The sequence below is a fragment of the Desarmillaria tabescens genome (genome assembly GCF_030435595.1).
Source record: "Desarmillaria tabescens strain CCBAS 213 chromosome Unknown EV420scaffold_12, whole genome shotgun sequence".
NCBI lineage: Eukaryota > Fungi > Basidiomycota > Agaricomycetes > Agaricales > Physalacriaceae > Desarmillaria > Desarmillaria tabescens.
Window position 1 is genome coordinate 875751 of NW_026848311.1, and position 15684 is coordinate 891434.

The following is a 15684-nucleotide window of genomic DNA, read 5'->3' on the forward strand; positions in this document are numbered from 1 at the left end:
ACGTGCTAATGACGACGCCGGACGACGAGCACCCTTTCTTGGAATTCTCACCCGCAAAGGTCGCTGTACTGTGCACTGGTGCGGTAGTTAGTGTAAAAGCGATGCCCATGAGGTGCATATATGCGTGAAATGAAGCTCATCGTTCGGCACCGGGTATGTAGCCGTAATTTGAGATTGCCCCTTGCAATCGACCACGATGACGAGCACGACCACCCCTCTTGAGCCATTGTTCTCCTTCGTCGCCGAGTCCTTGCTGGCGCTTGAAAGGGCCTTTTACAAATTACCAGGCTCTGGTGTCATCGAGCGGTATGTCAGAAGCTCCCACCAAAACGATCCCGGTCGCACGCTGTTGGAACTCGTCCTTGTCGCGTTAGTCATACGGACCCTTCTCCAATCTCGAACACGGGCAGACAGAACTGGAAAAAGCTTCATCGAGTTTTCTGAAAAGGTGCGTAGTATATATGCGATGGATCCAACCGTTGAGAATGACAGGGTCCTACCAGGAAGTTGACGAACTCGTTGACGAATGGGTTCCAGAGCCTCTTTCACGCCCTTTGACCTCCCAGGAAGATCTCGAGCTCTCTTCTGTGCCAATCATTGTCGGTCAGAATGGTCCCAAGCCCAAACTTGCGTCGACGGGCAAGGTCGCCTTCAACTTGTCTAGCCTCAACTTTACCGGTCTGGCTGGCAACGAGGTAATCAAGGAAAAGGCTGTAGAAGCGCTCAGGAAATATGGTGTTGGGAGCTGTGGTCCTTGTGGATTCTATGGCACTACTGGTACGCCCGCCGTCAGACACTGCGTTTGACACGGGCGATTGACTGTGTTTTAGACGCCCATCTGGATTTAGAGCGGGATATTGCAGATTTTCTGGGTACAGAGGCTGCTATTCTGTATTCTCAGGGTTTTTCTACCATCACATCAGTCATTCCGGCATTCTGCAAACGCGGGGACATTATCGTCGCCGACCGTGGTGTCAGTTTCCCTATCCAGAAGGCATTGCAGATTTCTCGCTCCACCATCCGCTGGTACGACCATAATGATTTGAAGAGTCTTGAGGAGGTACTTCAGAGTATCGAGAAGGACCGAAAGAAGAGACGGGCACCCCTCACCAGACGGTTCATTGTTACGGAAGGAATCTTTGAGAAGGATGGTGTCATGGTGGACCTTCCCAAGCTGGTGCGTCTTCACTTCCTGTACCTTCGGCTTCGCTCACAGTTTTCCAGATCGAACTCAAACTGAAATATAAGTATCGTCTAATCCTCGAAGAATCATACTCGTTTGGTGTCGTGGGACGGACCGGACGTGGTCTAACGGAGCTATACAATGTCCCCGTATGTCGCATCGCCAGACACCAACACGCAATTCTAACAACACACGACAGGCTTCAAAAGTAGATATGCTCGTCGGTTCTGTCGCCATCGGGCTGTGTGCAGCTGGCGGTTTCTGCGCCGGAACACATTTCGTCACTGAACATCAGGTACGCAAGCATATTCATCATTGTCCATATTCCTCCCTAACACGGTTATCTCAGCGAATCAACGGTACAGGCTTTGTCTTTTCCGCCTCTATGCCTCCGCTCCTTGCTGTCAGCGGTTCCGAGGGCATCAACATCCTCCGCTCCTCCCCGTCCATCTTCGAGTCTCTCCAGGAAAACGTCCGGGCAGCACGTGCAATCCTCGATCGCATCGATTGCATCACTATACCCTCTCACCCCGCCTCGCCCATGATCCACATCCAGATTCGTTCGTCCTCTGCACAGACCCTGCTCCCGTCTGCTGCTGCACACCAGTCTCCTAAACCATCGAACCCGTCGTCCATCCTACCCAGGGACGCGAGCAGATGGGATTGGGATATCGAGACGGAAGAGGTTTTACTCCATGAGGTCGTCGAGGAGGCTCTAGCACAAGGTGTCATGATTGCCAAGGCACAGAGATTGCGAGGTCAAGAGATGGTGGAGGCCAGGCCAAGTATTCGATTGGCAATGACGAGTGCGTTGACGAAGAAAGAGACAGAAAAAGCTGTCGGCATTGTGAAAGCCTCTTTGGTGAAGATTCTTGGAAAGAGACGATTCTAGATCATTCACAACAGCTGCCATCCGGATTTTTATACCAGATATCTTAATGTCGACTTTAAACTCGCTACTGCTGCAATACTATCTCACATATACTATCTTTGGGACCAAAGAGAAAGTAAATTAAGCATAAAAATATCTAAAACTCTACCTAGCATGCCAAAGGTTATTCACCATCAGAGAAAACTGCCGACGTTTACCCCCCCTAGTCCGCTGCGGGAACTTTTCCTCTTCCTTACTCGCCCGAATATCGCTAACAACCCTGTCAAGCATCCTACGCCAATTAGCCCTCGTCTGCTTCCTCCTAGCCTCAACATCCGCCGCCTGCTCGGCAGCTTGGCCAACCAGAATCTTCCATTTTCGAAAGTCTACTAGATCAAGTCTCACACGAGTATCATCGGGCACGTCGCTATAGAGCGCGTCCAGAGTCCGAATGAAAGACAGAAACGCGCTAAGCATTTCATCGTCGTTTCGTACGTGAAACATCCGGCTTTTAGGTTTTTGCTTAATGTTCAACAACACCCCCTCAGAGATGCAACGTACAACTTCATCGCGTCGTAAATTGCGTGTCCACGTCTCGATGGCGCGGATGAGCCGAAGGGCGTGCCACCGAATCGGTATCACTGGACTAGGGTTATCAGAGGCACAAAACAGAAACAGCTGAAGCAAAGGGTCGAGACGAGAAAGCAATATATGATGGGGAAGAAGCACTGATGGTTTGAAAAGTGACTACGCCGAAGAAATACAAAGAATCTTGACGCCTGGATAACAAATGACTACTGATTCTTTTTTTTTTTGCTTGATGAGAACTCACCTTCAGGGAAAAGATCCCATTTTATTACATCGCGGGCTGGCGCCGCAGGATCCCGAACACTGATAGTTCGAAATAACAATTCCAACGCGTGAAGACGCGCCTCATTGTCAAGATTCTGATGATGTTTGGCCAGATAATTAAACAACGCCGCATCCATAGAGACCCACGGATGGGAACCTCTGGAACACATTCGAGCGAGCGAAAATTGTTCCACCCTAGATCCGAAATGCAATGAAACAGCTGCCTGACCATGGTCAAATTCTGAGAAAACTTTTCATCCAACCAACTGACGCCACGGGCGGCGAAGCGGTCAAAGGAATTCTGGAAGTTACTCGTCTCTATGGAGAGCCAATCACCTCGAACGTGCTGCTTCTTGAAACCACGGAGAAGAAAGAGGGTTGCTTGTAAAAAGGCCCATGATTGGGGTGATCGATAAGCACAAGGTAAACGGCCGCCGTTGCGCAAATGGACAAGACAAGGAAGAACGGTTGTGGCCACAACCACGAGGAAGCCAAGAACGATGAACGAGGTTACGATCGCTGCAACCACATTGTCCAAACTCCATAACAAATCCATAATTCCCGTCAGAAAAAGGACAAGGGCGACTTGAAGAAGGAGAGGCAACGTGGCTAGGAGATATCACGCACTCTCCAGGCTTCGAAGCTCTCATATCGCAACTGTCGCATGGCAAGGGTCTCTCGGTACGGTAACGAGGGATCCTTCTGATATTCTCCCAGCCATTGTTTGCACAATATCCCGATGACCACTGTCATAAGGCTCAGTGTGAGACTGAGAAACCAGAAAACATTGATCCGCCTCGAAGCATGGGAAGGCGAAAAGTCGTCGACGCCATCCACCTGAACTGTTGTGCTGGGATCGGAAAGCTGCCGGGATATCTGCAAGAGTAGCTGGGCAGATATGTCGGAAGAGTTTGGCTGAAGCCATTGGTAAGACTCTACTGTGAACGCCGTCACCGCGGCAGAAAAAAGACCGGCCTACAACGACGTTGTCAGCGCTTAGGGTGGCCATGACAGCAGTGAAGACGACGAACGAAGACCAAGAGTGTGTCGATATGCTCCTTCCATCCTCTGCATAACTCATTGTCGTATTTTTCGACCTGGTTGACACCTGCCTCCCAAGGATCTCCCGTTCTTGATATAGGTTGCTGGGCTTGTTCGTCGAGAAACTGTGTTACTTTGAGCCCTGAGAAACACTGCAGCAAGATAATCGCGTACCTCTGTCAACCTCCGTGCTCTTCCACCCATAAAAGACGCGGTAGATGGTTCTTGTGATTCCGGCATCAGTGAAATATCGAGGCAATCTTCGTTCGAAACTTTACCGGTGCCTGAGTCGCTCGCTGTCGATGCGCCTTGGGCGAGGCTAAGGCCAGCCATCGCTAGGGACTTCACCGGTGAAGTATCCGTATTCATCATTGTCGAGACGAGCAGCAAAGAGCGCGCGCTTGATAGAGGACAGTTTCATGATGGCGGCCAAAAGGTACCTTGTTGCCGGGCGCTGATCTTTGTCGTCAATTATCATGATCTAATGCTAGTTCCTCTGCTTGATAACGATCTTCAGATTTGCATCTACCAAACTGGATAGCAGCAGTGGACACTGGTTTAATATCTTATTCTGAAGGAACTAGATTTATTTTTTTTTGGTCTTGACCAAAGCTTTCTTTTCTTTGCGGCTGTGGTCAGTTTTCAAAGTATGATTGCCGGCGGTTTCTCGCATCCAGCATCATCTTGGCCCCCACGAATTTCCTGTGAACGAGTCGTCGACTATTGGACACTGCATTCAACCCAGAAAGACTCAAGGCTCAGTACGGTGATGCAGTTATAGCATTTTGTTGAATTTACCTGGCTTCTCATGGCACGTCTTCAAAGTCAAGCTCAACACAAGCAATCATGTACAGTTTCTGGGTCTGCTTTTGTTTTGCATAAATGTCCAGACAGGAAAAGCCGACCATATACAACTACCGAAAAGGCACGTCTATCAAAGTCAAGAGGAATCGCGTAGGCAGTACTGAACAGTTGCATATCTGAGTCGACGGAATGCGTAGAAATATGTGGGCACGAAAGTAAACTGCAGAAGACGATAAATGTACATGATACAAAGTTAACCAAGAAGTGACGATCGGTATCAGGTATCTTCACAAATGGATATCCGAACAGATGGTATAGGATGTGAGGACAATAAGATTAACGATGGTGGCTGGCCCTTCACCACACTATCATTTCTGATTCATGCTCATCAGGTTCCCCTTTCATAATTTCACCCTTCATACTTCGAACCGACAAAGACTGGAGAAAGGCATCATTAATAAACAATAACATCCGAAATCATTGTTGAGAGGGGGCTCACATGAGTTCTTTTCTCCGGTGGTTGAAGTTTTTGAAGATCAAGCTCAACACACACGTTATACACTGTGTTTTTGTTGTACGCGTCGTCTCCTTCGACTCCAAACAAAAAGTGCCGTCCATTAACGGTAATGAACGTTTGCAAGTCGAGGTCCAGAGCCCATAACTTCCGGTGCAGATTGAGACACTGGACACGCTCTTTTGGAGGAATGAAGTACTGCCAAACCTCCGGGACAAGATAATCTTTGTGGTCGGGAGACTTGATCCAGCCCACGATCACCGTGAAAGGATGTGACAGACTAGCTGCTAGAGCCTCCCTGGGAGGTAAACCCGCAGCACGGGGCAACGGAATCGATGATCTCTGTGGCGGTTTGACCGCATATGAATTATACCATTGAAGTTCAGCCGGGAATTTGCCATTTGTTTTAGATACGCTTTGAAATGTTCGATTTTCAGTATGGAAAAACACCATATTGTGCTCCGACATTGTAATTTCCTGAAATAATAGATTGAGGATTGAATACGGGAACAGAATCGGAAAACATACGCACCACATCAGTTTGAATACGACCAGGAGTCAGGAGGATCTTCATGCCATCATAGACGGGAAGAGCCTTGCCTCCAAAACCGAGATTCGGGACATCAGCGGTGTATGGTTCGTCTTCTACAATCCAAGTCCAACGACAATTAACGCATTCTGCCACAGAATACGAACGAAGGACGGTACAATTTTGGACATTCCGACTTGGACGCCCGCCAAAAATGTAGAGCCGGTTGTCAATCCCCGCCATCGTCGCGTCGATGCGGCCTTTAACACGTCCTACCACATTGACATACGCCCACATCTTCGTCCTAACATCAATCGCGATAAGTTCTGAAGAAAGGTCTTTTTCTTTTGCAACGTCGTATCCGCCAAACAGGAAGACATATTCGCATCCGTTCATTCTTAGAAATGTAGATGCGGCGCGGCACAGACAAGGTAGTGGTTTGGGTTTTTGGAACGGGACGCCCATAGATAGCTGAAGAATGCTGATTAGATACACGAAACACGAAAGATTTGATGCAAACACGTACCGACCACGTTTGCCACGACATGTCACTCACATTACCGACATGGAAATCGCAAGTCCAGTCTCTACTATCCTGCCGCTGGCCTCCGTACATGTATATCCTTCCATTCGCGTCGTCGACAGCGATTGTACTGTTGTCGCTAAAATAAGGCATATCACCCGACATCGGCACTTTTTGCAAGCCATATGCGAAGATAGGTCCTGCTACAGGCGTATCTCGATTTGGATCCGGCTGGGCCATACTGGCGCTCCCAATTTCATCATCAATCTGAACATCAAAGGGGATAGGGTTACTTCTGCCGCCAACCCTACCACCTCGTTTCCCCTTTCCTCTGCCTCTTCCCCTTCCCCTCCCATTTGCTGAAGTTCCAAAATTACCTGATTCGTTGTCATCCGAAGTCAAGGAAGGTGCACCCGGTGCGCTCTGTAGACCTCGCGACCTAAGAGATGCTCTTTCATGCCGCTCAGACACAGATGAAGAAGGTATGGCTGGCATACCTGCAGGTAGTAAGTTACTGACCCACGACAAGTGAAGTTCAACGGAAGTTCGTGACCAGCACGTGGCGCGGTTTGATCAGTCTTGTTTTTTTTCTGAGTCTTACTTTGAAGCAGGCTTTCCAGGTTACCTTTACATTCCGAAAATACACCGAATTGTGACCGAGTTCTCAGTTCTGAAAGAACGATAGGAAAATCGGACCCGGCGGTTGGTACTCTGAATCAGTTCCTGCCGCGGCTTTGCTGGGAATGCAGACATATGCGCGACTCTATCTAGAAAACAGCTAGACCCACGATATTCTGACTCTGGACTGCCTTTCAGCCTTCTTGAAAGTCTGTGGTCTGCTGACTAAACGAAAAGGTTTTGCACTACATAACAGGCACCGCTCTACACACCAAACCTCCCCGGGGACCTGTGATTTCTTATCGCTCCAGATCAGCTAGTAGTGTCCATATTACCGAACCGCTTTCCTGGTTGTGTTGATATCCAGAACATTGCTTGGAACACTAGCAGACACAGACGTGCTGGTGATGCGATATGCTCGTGTTAGGCCTCGGCGCTGTTCTTGATTCTTGTGCTTGACGGTCTCGTTGACGACGTGGGAGTTGCATCAGTGCGATGGTCGATAGTAGTCTCGTTGCATTGTGCCCTTCCATCGCGTAGTATTGGTCACGACCTATAAGGCATCTTCTATGAGATCCTTGCGTGATGAACTGCGCTCTAAGCACTGATGTTCTGGAATGAATACTTGAATCCCGTAGCAGCTGACTCCTATCACTCACCTTGGCAATGTCAGCACGTCTACCTGACTTTGAGGCTGGGTCCAGACCTAGGGTTATTAGACGGGACTGGGAACTAGACATTATTCCTAGACGTTCATATTGTTCTCAGCCCTACATACAAAGGAATACCGTCCCGGGTGATCGCGGAATTGCCAAGTCGGACTTCGGTTTTATGGTACCAATCTCCGCGAGCCTGTATGACCAAGGCAGGCCTGAATCTCTTGATCAACCCATTCATTTTATGCCTGCCACCCCTATGGCTGAAGGTGTGTGCTTCTCGTGTTTCGGTACGCAGAGTGGCGTGTGATACTGATAATGTTTTTATCCAGTGGCGCTCAGAGTGAGATTCCTCAATATGGTGAGGACTAAACATTCACGGATAGACTAAACCCATACAGTGGCCTCGTGAAATTGACTATAATTGTAACAGCGCTCTTGATTGATGAACCGGATCTAGAGAACGCAAGAACGATGTGAATATGCTACGTCTTTAAGCGCTTCATGTGAATCGATGACTGATGAATGGAAGACGTTGGCAACATCCTGGAAATTGACCCATGGCGAAAACCGGAATCACAGATGGGTCCTGTTCGTTAACTTTTGTCACTGATGGACGCTGTTAATTACAAACAATGAAACTCATGTGGTGAACACGTTCCCTGAAAATCCCGCGTCACTAACTACATCATATCTCTAGTGCGATCATTTCGTTGGTGGCTGCCTGGCTGTTAGGGTCAGGCAAGCGAGATCCCCGTGAACGAGTCGCATGTCATCGATGACCAGCCGGGGACCGGTCACGAAGGACTCGTCAAGAAGCCCAAACCTGATAGTTATCTTTCTCCATTGTGTATGTGAGGGTCCTCTAACTAACAAATGACCACTAGGAACACGAGGAATTTTTATTCAGATTCAGAGATAAGAGAGAAGTTAGAACTGGTCTCTGGAGCACCGTGCCGAGCGAAGGATTCCCTTCCCACTCTGATACCCGACGATCTCAGGTCGACCTTCATGCTGCCTGTTCTTCTGTTCTTCTATTTGCAAGGAACGTCTCTTGAAGCAGCTTTGCTGCCAAGGGTCGGTGCCTCTTCGGACCCGCCAATCTCACGGGGGATTTACCCTTCACATTCGATGGTGGATGGAGATACTGCCAGTGGGTTGAAATGCCCTCACGGAATCCAAAATATTCAGAGCCGCGAGCATTATCACCCTGGCTGCTTACTAGAACTTATCCTTTGCGCTCGCTACTCGTGTTATTTCTCTTCAAGAGCGTTACCCTGATGATACCAAAATACTACCATTATGAATGTATGCCGTATTATCTATTATACTGCTTCAACAATGATACCGTCTAATCTAAGAACTCATCTAATGTTTGGCCGCCTTGTTGAGGTCAGCTACGGACTGGGTAATGTAGTCCGGGACAATGGGGGATGGATTTGGTCCTGTGATATCATCTTCCGCCGCGATTCCTAACCTTCGTGAGGCTCCAAACCCGCGTGCAGAGGAGACATGACCTACCTGTGAGAACCAACAGCGTAGAAATTCCACCGTTCTTGCCGAACAAGATGTCCGTATTAAGTCTGTCACCCACCATAATGGTGCGCTTGGGATCATAGTTCACTCTGTCAGAAAAAAAGAGAAAGGTTAAACACGAATTGCGGCGAAGAAGACAAGAAGAGTACACATACTTTGCCTTGATGCAATCCAACATGGTACTTGCCGGCTTGCCAATGCTCACAGGGTCTTTTCCTAGCGCGAAGCGCAGGGGCGCACTGACAGCCCCAGCCCCAGGTAGCAACCCATCCGCACTAGGATACGTGCTATCCTCATTCGTAACAAGAAACTGGCATCCGGGGTTCCGCGTAAGATATTGGAAGGCCTTAGACAACTTGGTATAATTAATCGTCGTATCAAGGCCGCACAACACGGCAGCAACGCTCTCATCAAGAACAAAGTTGGCTAGAGAGAACGGCTCTAGAGTGCGATCCGCGGGATCCTGGGAGGGAGTTAGAAGTGAGTATGAAAGTAAATATGAAGTGAACGGGGTGCACATACAGTTCCGCCCAGGTAGGAGACACCCTCATCGCGAAGTTCCTCTTCTAGGCCAGCCATGCCAATTACATACACTTTCTTGTCTTTCGGTAGCTTGATTACAGAAGACAGATACACAGCTGCTGCGTACGCAGATCCATAGATCTCGTCCTAAGCAAAGTAAGTGTAGAGTTAATCCCCACTATTTTGCATACCAATAATTCCGTTTAACTTACGACATGTGCCTCGACGCCTAGCTGGTCGAATTTGCCCTTGTAACTCTTCCTCGATTTCGTCGCGTTGTTCGTGACAAACAAAACGGTCTTGTCTGTTATTGAAAGAGAGAACGGAAAAAAGATACATTATTCGTACTTTTTCGGAAAGACTGGTGTCTACGTACTTCGATTCCGAAGGAGGCGCAGGACATCGACAGCCCCATCGATGAGACGGTCACCATGCCAAAGTACTCCATCGCAATCGAACATCCATGTGTTGTACTTGTCAATCAGTGATGCATAATCTTCAGCAGAAGAAAGGCGAGTGCTCATGACAGGTAATAATGGTTGATGGAGAACAAGTCCAGGCGCCGTCACGCGTTACTAACTCAGATCCGACGCATCCGACGAGTTATTATTCTCCTCCATGAACGACGGACAGTATCGAGTATTTTCTGACAGGTGGTACATTTATTTCATTGATACAGGTTAAATGTACTATCTTACAGAATGTCCAGCAAAGCATTAATCGCATTGCCATATATTACATCAAGCATATTGAACAAATCCAATCAATACACACAGATATCAAGAGTATATACTCCTCTCAGCGAAAGGGATTCGTTTGCGACGGGTTCGCACTCGTCACGTCTCTCTCGGCTTCTCTTCTACTAGGACCATCGTCAAAATCGGCGAAGGGATTGTCTTCCTTCTCGGCGGCAAATGCTCCTTTACCATCACCTCCGATGTATCCAGGAGGCTTGCTGTCATCCATGTGGGGCGGAGGCCCTGGAGGCGGAGCGTATGCAGGGGCAGTCTGGTATGGCTGTTGAGGGAAAGGACCTCCGGCATATGGCATGTTGTAGCCGTAACCCAAGTTCGGTACAGAAGCATTGTATGGCGGGTTGTAATGCGAAGGGAAGGAGCCTGCGCGCACTTGGTTGGACGGAGCACGTAAGGCATTAACAACACTAGTAGGGTCTAAAGCTTGGCGGAGATAAGCAAACGCTAGGGCGGTGAACATGCCCGCGAGGACTGGTTACACCATGAGCGACGCATGAAGTAGGTCAATGATTGATACGCACTGAGAGTGATGATAAGAGAGACAATATCAGCCCAGGAGTCGTGGTCCCATGCATCATTGCACCCTGGAACAGTCTAAGCACTGGCAAAAAAACAGAAGACATATACTCGACATACATTCCCGCGCCTCACTTGCGTTAAGGGTATCATGGGATACTGGACCCCAGAATCCAAATGGGTAATACAGGACATCCTGGCCGGTAGAAAAATTGGCACATTCGTTGATTATATCATTCTATCACGTATTAGCTATTGTGCCAAATGAAGATGGAGTTAAATATACCTTGAGAGAGAAGTGAATTATAGCTTGGACCAGTCCAGCAGCAAAAACAATAAGTGTCGCTAAGACAGAGAGGTAGGCGTATATTCTGATGAGCGGGAGCCGTTGCTACGAACACTAGATTAATGCTGAGACACAAGGAGCAGCAGGAACGTGGCGCACGGTATAGGCCGCAAACATCCCAAAAAGCTAAACACCGTGTCAGTATCCTTCTTACACAATTATTATAAACAAAACACACCTCACATACGAGTATTCCCATATGAAGAACTCCTATTACAATGCCAAACGTAACCAGTTTCCCAAAATTTTCTGAAGAACATTGAGACGTATGAAACGGAGAAATTACCAAGACTCACGGTCTTTTGCTACTGAGATGCTTCTAAAGTTTCCGATCTATATACAATTCATTCAACGAAGCCTCATAAACGAGCAGAAGTGATACGAACAGCACTAGTAAAGGAGTTTGGTCAGTAATAAGCATTGGCAGCAACGGAAGAATGGACGCACGAGAACAATGCCCACAGGGCACCGAGGAAAGCACCTGCTCAATGTTCATCAACAACCCTATCAAATCCATTATGCAATTGAGATCCACGCACATAACATCACGACAGGCCGAAGATTCCGTTGATACACCCGTGTAACAAACGCATAGGATGGCGGGGCTCCTATGCATCCATGCTAAGGTCAGATGGACGTAACCATATGGCCGAAGTTGTTCACTTGCCTGCATGTCCGGATCAGCTAGGCGCCCATTCAACACAAAGAAGACATACCTTGAGGTGGGGGTGGCCTAGAATTCATCATGAATGGCAATAAAAGAAAAGAGTAAGAAAAATTGCAGGTATGAAAGGGGAAGATGGCTGTAGAAAAGCAGGAGGCGGTAATGGCGGTGCTTTCCCGCTAAGCCACGTTGTCTCTGTTTGGCTTCAGCCGGGATCCCCGCATCACGTGAATCTTCCTTTTTAGCCATAGGCTGAACAAAAGCGGGCTTCTATTTTTATTCCACATACCTTGTTGTCTGAGTCATTGGTCGCATAGGGAAAGTGAGCTGTGTCCCACTTAACAATCAGTGCTGCGGTAGTTATCGACAAGGTCTCCTGTAGTCGTTTGCGTAGTAATGGCCACCATGTACCAGTGCGCAGCATTGAGCAATGGTATTGATGACTTCTTTCGTCGTTCGTATCACTGATCGTAACGTTCACAGCACCAGCGCCTGCTGGCAACGGTTTATTTACGCCCGCAGCATAGGGTGGAGGGAATTCTTCTCCTACTCTCCCCCACTTTTTTGGACATGGTCCGTCCGCCCCCCTTGCGACTTTATGGTTGGTACTTCTTTTCTGAGTTGGAAGGAAATAATAGGTCCGGTACCATGCGCTGACAGATGATAATCTCAATCCTGGCCCCATTTATGACTCATTCTACTCTGGGAGACCACACATGCGCTCCGGACTGTCCGGCCGTTTCTTTTCACGAATCTGTGAGACTGATTTGAGGTGGCTGGTCATTGCTGGTATGTTCAACAAGGTCTCTCTCTTGATAGTTCAGCCGATTCTAATCATAGGCTGCGCCAGTGACCGTTATCAACTTTTTTAGGCTCTCTTATTCGTATGTTTGTCGTCTTCAGTTGACCACCGCGTGACTGACATTGCTTCATAGAATGGTATGTGCCTGCCTAGACTTAAATACGCTCTCCTGAACTCGGCATCTCAGTTGAACGCTTTTCACGATGCTGATGTTGATAGCAGCCGTTAAGTGACATGGAGGTCTGGTGTCATTATTTACCTGACACTTCGGCAATCTTAGATCAGGTCATGAAGCTGGGTACAGTATCGATCACGCTGGGCGTGGTATTCTTCGCAACCTGCCTGATAGAAATTTTTGGCACCGTGTCCGCTGTCACGGTGAGAACTTTGAATCTTGGCAACTGTGCCCACGTCAACTTTGAGCGCGGTATATTAGCGGCAGCTTACACTTATACGAATATATGTGGACCTAACATTTCTTTCTGCCGTTTCGTTGGCGGCCGCCGGCGTTATCAACGCTATCGCATATTTCGCCTTTGCGGTAAGCCATGTTTCTGGCCTTGACCCTGTTTGCTGAGAAGTACTAGGACGATATCATCGAGGAATGCAAATCGCTAGCTTCCAGTGGCGACCTTGGCCTAAAATCGCTTTTTGTACGTCATCCATTTGCGTCGCTTCACTTGAACGACCTCATCTTTCTATTGAGCAGCGAGGTAGCCCATGGCAAACGCGCCCGATCTTCTACAGTGAGGAGGCGCGAACGCGTGCGTATCATCTCGCGATGCTCCATTGTATCTCACCTTCACTTATGCTTCAGAATGCGGAAACGCTTGGTCAAACCACGCATCCAGCGAAATTCTTTCTATTCTTTTTTTCTACTTGATTCCTTCAACTTTCTCTTACCTTCTCGCCTACACATACCACCGACAAATGCACGCCCAGAAAATCCATCGTCGAAGGACAATCCGAATGGAGCAGTTTGTCAACAACAGCGTCAGCCTAAGTCCAGTATACGACAGCTACTCCGACCAAGGATCAGAAAGACCTAAGGCAGGTAACAGACGAGCGGCGCCGCTCACATCGCCCGTGAAAGGTAGTCGATGGAGTGACTCCTCGACTGTAACTGTGTCCTTGTCTCCGGGTCCACCCAGCTATAGTGGTGCTGGTAAACATTTCGGACATTACGATGTTCAACTCACTGGCTATACCGAGTGAAGGTGCACTCCACCACATCCTTGTCCGAAATCTTACTTCCCTAAGTGTCTAGTACTGTAGCTCTAGCGTCCTCGTATAGTTTCATGATTGCCAAATAATCTATCGTGCTGTATAATCTAGCCTCGATTATCGATATCATGAGACCACACATGTGGAAATGGAGTTTGAGAATGCATGATACCTGGCGAGTGACCAGGCGGCGATATAGCTGTAGACACAATTTGGATATCGATTTTACCGGGCATACCGGGACCAGGTCTTAACAGGCAATGCAAAGAAGAATGATTTCGGACGGTTCTTGCTCATCGGTGGTAAGCCAAACGTCTCGGACGCCCCACGAACGCCAGCAGGATAGATAATTAGGTCTACTCCACTTACAAAAATATACCGACACTCTTCTCCTTGGATTCCGCGCTCTTTGATTCGCTTTCTATTGAACGGCGGCAGAAGCATGGATCACTAGGAGCACAATTCTGCCCGGTATGTGCGACAATGCATCATCATTTACTTGGAATTAGCAATTGAGGCCCTATGATGACTCGATCAAGTTTAGTGCCATCAAGGGAAATACCGACTTGCATCTTCATCTTGAATGGTGCCAATGAGAGGAACGCAAACATCAATAGCAGGATACTTATCTAGGAACGCGGCGATGCGCCAGACCGGCGGCTGAAAAGCCAGCCTTGTTTGAATTCACAAATATCACAGCCACGGGACCGGGTTGCAAGTTGATGGAATTGCAAAGTCATCATCAGGCCAGAGCCCCTCAAACCCGCAGAGGACCCGGCGAAACAAGTGAACAGTCATCGTCCATCCGTCCATCCGTCCACTCTCTTGTTAACAAAACGCTTAGCAACACAAGGCACGTCCATAGGGCTCGCACTCACTTACACGGACGCATACCCTGCATTGTAAATCACCGTGGTGGAAGATGTGGCTACAATCACCGAACTGATCGAATCTGCGCCACAACCCCAGGAAAACATACATCAATGCCCACGAATACTGTGGAATTTGCATAACCAAGTTGCCTTGTATTGTTCGAAACGGTGCAGTCCCATATATGACAATCTTGGCACCACACGCCCTAGAAGCATCGTTTCGCTGCGTTCCCATCGCCAATTTTGAAGTATGCCCAGTCTTAGGGCTTGCCCGATTTTCTGTGACTGTACCTGATAGCAACAACTTTTGCCGTCAAGCACGGTGCCTTTATCGGGTATTCCGGAAATAGATCGACAAGGCCGTGCTAGTAGGAAGACTCGCCACGTCTAAGCCCTATTCACTACTCAACAGAATTGTGGTGGAAGCCACATCCTGAAACCCATGAATGCATACTCTTGGACAGACACCCCGTGTCACCAGACTTGGGCGAACCCCGAGACCGCAGCATGCAGTCCCACAAGACGGCTCCTTGTGTTTCGTCTATAACATCCTTGATATCTGGGCGGTTAACTCCGGACTAGCAGGGATTTTCGTTGGCGCCGAAGAAGACCGACTAGACGAGCATCAAGCATCAGGTACGACCCTTTCGCGACTTGATAAATTCCTAGAAGGAAATAGACAAGCATTGCGGATTTTTATTGCATCCTTGAAAGCTGGAGTGATGGGCCAGAGGGAAACACTGATGCCTAGCCACATTCTGGGAGGAATCTTCGGAGGAACGTTACCTGAATTAAGTCTCGGTGAAACATTGCAACTAGAAGTGGGTGCCGGACCCACCTGTGGGAATACTCCGCA

The 15684-nt window shown here is 48.4% G+C and overlaps 7 protein-coding genes across 7 annotated transcripts; 2 read left to right on the forward strand and 5 right to left on the reverse strand.

The window, feature by feature from the left end:
• The first annotated feature begins 25 nt into the window (after window positions 1–25).
• Window positions 26–2169, forward strand: EV420DRAFT_1533388 (serine palmitoyltransferase). Its single transcript, XM_060472762.1, has 6 exons — window positions 26–448; window positions 504–777; window positions 831–1177; window positions 1225–1332; window positions 1383–1478; window positions 1533–2169. Exons 1-6 carry the CDS (start codon window positions 197–199, stop codon window positions 2073–2075), a joined length of 1620 nt encoding a protein of 539 aa, XP_060332706.1. The 5' UTR covers window positions 26–196; the 3' UTR covers window positions 2076–2169.
• A 683-nt stretch (window positions 2170–2852) lies between these two features.
• On the reverse strand, window positions 2853–3920 carry EV420DRAFT_222637 (uncharacterized protein). Its single transcript, XM_060481286.1, has one exon. The coding sequence runs from the start codon at window positions 3460–3462 to the stop codon at window positions 2911–2913; it is 552 nt and encodes a 183-aa protein (XP_060332707.1). The 5' UTR covers window positions 3463–3920; the 3' UTR covers window positions 2853–2910.
• On the reverse strand, window positions 3296–4397 carry EV420DRAFT_222678 (uncharacterized protein). The gene is made up of 3 exons (XM_060481287.1): window positions 4122–4397; window positions 3938–4072; window positions 3296–3881 (listed from the first exon to the last, which is right to left on the reverse strand). Exons 1-3 carry the CDS (start codon window positions 4317–4319, stop codon window positions 3516–3518), a joined length of 699 nt encoding a protein of 232 aa, XP_060332708.1. The 5' UTR covers window positions 4320–4397; the 3' UTR covers window positions 3296–3515.
• Window positions 4398–4918: 521 nt separating this feature from the next.
• On the reverse strand, window positions 4919–6851 carry EV420DRAFT_224555 (uncharacterized protein). The gene is made up of 5 exons (XM_060481290.1): window positions 6815–6851; window positions 6321–6768; window positions 5798–6265; window positions 5251–5742; window positions 4919–5189 (listed from the first exon to the last, which is right to left on the reverse strand). The coding sequence occupies exons 2-5, from the start codon at window positions 6555–6557 to the stop codon at window positions 5109–5111; spliced, it is 1278 nt and encodes a 425-aa protein (XP_060332709.1). The 5' UTR covers window positions 6558–6768; window positions 6815–6851; the 3' UTR covers window positions 4919–5108.
• A 2064-nt stretch (window positions 6852–8915) lies between these two features.
• EV420DRAFT_222789 (HAD-like domain-containing protein) lies at window positions 8916–10399 on the reverse strand. The gene is made up of 6 exons (XM_060481289.1): window positions 10026–10399; window positions 9862–9953; window positions 9650–9796; window positions 9283–9590; window positions 9113–9216; window positions 8916–9063 (listed from the first exon to the last, which is right to left on the reverse strand). The coding sequence occupies exons 1-6, from the start codon at window positions 10171–10173 to the stop codon at window positions 8960–8962; spliced, it is 903 nt and encodes a 300-aa protein (XP_060332710.1). The 5' UTR covers window positions 10174–10399; the 3' UTR covers window positions 8916–8959.
• Window positions 10311–12092, reverse strand: EV420DRAFT_222767 (uncharacterized protein). The gene is made up of 11 exons (XM_060481288.1): window positions 11983–12092; window positions 11806–11874; window positions 11714–11747; window positions 11653–11656; window positions 11563–11599; window positions 11445–11515; window positions 11366–11392; window positions 11207–11311; window positions 11041–11158; window positions 10926–10988; window positions 10311–10875 (listed from the first exon to the last, which is right to left on the reverse strand). Exons 1-11 carry the CDS (start codon window positions 12011–12013, stop codon window positions 10448–10450), a joined length of 987 nt encoding a protein of 328 aa, XP_060332711.1. The 5' UTR covers window positions 12014–12092; the 3' UTR covers window positions 10311–10447.
• A 554-nt stretch (window positions 12093–12646) lies between these two features.
• Window positions 12647–13947, forward strand: EV420DRAFT_1641212 (uncharacterized protein; the record flags this gene model as incomplete). The annotated part of the gene is made up of 8 exons (XM_060477208.1): window positions 12647–12719; window positions 12781–12814; window positions 12886–12956; window positions 13013–13110; window positions 13169–13273; window positions 13320–13385; window positions 13442–13496; window positions 13550–13947. The coding sequence occupies 8 exons, from the start codon at window positions 12647–12649 to the stop codon at window positions 13945–13947; spliced, it is 900 nt and encodes a 299-aa protein (XP_060332712.1).
• Window positions 13948–15684: the final 1737 nt, after the last annotated feature.

What these genes read in the sequence shown, in the direction of transcription:
- EV420DRAFT_1533388 (XM_060472762.1), top strand. Translation starts at nt 197, where the DNA reads ATGACGAGCACGACCACCCCTCTTGAGCCATTGTTCTCCTTCGTCGCC. An exon ending in TCATCGAGTTTTCTGAAAAG is followed by an intron (nt 449 to 503) that starts GTGCGTAGTATA and finishes GGGTCCTACCAG; the next exon opens with GAAGTTGACGAACTCGTTGA. An exon ending in CGGAGCTATACAATGTCCCC is followed by an intron (nt 1,333 to 1,382) that starts GTATGTCGCATC and finishes AACACACGACAG; the next exon opens with GCTTCAAAAGTAGATATGCT.
- EV420DRAFT_222637 (XM_060481286.1), bottom strand. Translation starts at nt 3,462, where the DNA reads ATGGATTTGTTATGGAGTTTGGACAATGTGGTTGCAGCGATCGTAACC.
- EV420DRAFT_222678 (XM_060481287.1), bottom strand. Translation starts at nt 4,319, where the DNA reads ATGATGAATACGGATACTTCACCGGTGAAGTCCCTAGCGATGGCTGGC. An exon ending in GAGCACGGAGGTTGACAGAG is followed by an intron (nt 4,073 to 4,121) that starts GTACGCGATTAT and finishes AAAGTAACACAG; the next exon opens with TTTCTCGACGAACAAGCCCA. An exon ending in TCGACACACTCTTGGTCTTC is followed by an intron (nt 3,882 to 3,937) that starts GTTCGTCGTCTT and finishes ACGTCGTTGTAG; the next exon opens with GCCGGTCTTTTTTCTGCCGC.
- EV420DRAFT_224555 (XM_060481290.1), bottom strand. Translation starts at nt 6,557, where the DNA reads ATGGCCCAGCCGGATCCAAATCGAGATACGCCTGTAGCAGGACCTATC. An exon ending in GTCGTATTCAAACTGATGTG is followed by an intron (nt 5,743 to 5,797) that starts GTGCGTATGTTT and finishes CTATTATTTCAG; the next exon opens with GAAATTACAATGTCGGAGCA. An exon ending in CACCGGAGAAAAGAACTCAT is followed by an intron (nt 5,190 to 5,250) that starts GTGAGCCCCCTC and finishes GCCTTTCTCCAG; the next exon opens with TCTTTGTCGGTTCGAAGTAT.
- EV420DRAFT_222789 (XM_060481289.1), bottom strand. Translation starts at nt 10,173, where the DNA reads ATGAGCACTCGCCTTTCTTCTGCTGAAGATTATGCATCACTGATTGAC. An exon ending in TCTCCTACCTGGGCGGAACT is followed by an intron (nt 9,591 to 9,649) that starts GTATGTGCACCC and finishes ACTCCCTCCCAG; the next exon opens with GATCCCGCGGATCGCACTCT. An exon ending in TACGCTGTTGGTTCTCACAG is followed by an intron (nt 9,064 to 9,112) that starts GTAGGTCATGTC and finishes CACGAAGGTTAG; the next exon opens with GAATCGCGGCGGAAGATGAT.
- EV420DRAFT_222767 (XM_060481288.1), bottom strand. Translation starts at nt 12,013, where the DNA reads ATGATGAATTCTAGGCCACCCCCACCTCAAG. An exon ending in CATCTCAGTAGCAAAAGACC is followed by an intron (nt 11,516 to 11,562) that starts GTGAGTCTTGGT and finishes AATGTTCTTCAG; the next exon opens with AAAATTTTGGGAAACTGGTT. An exon ending in CTCTCTTATCATCACTCTCA is followed by an intron (nt 10,876 to 10,925) that starts GTGCGTATCAAT and finishes TGGTGTAACCAG; the next exon opens with TCCTCGCGGGCATGTTCACC.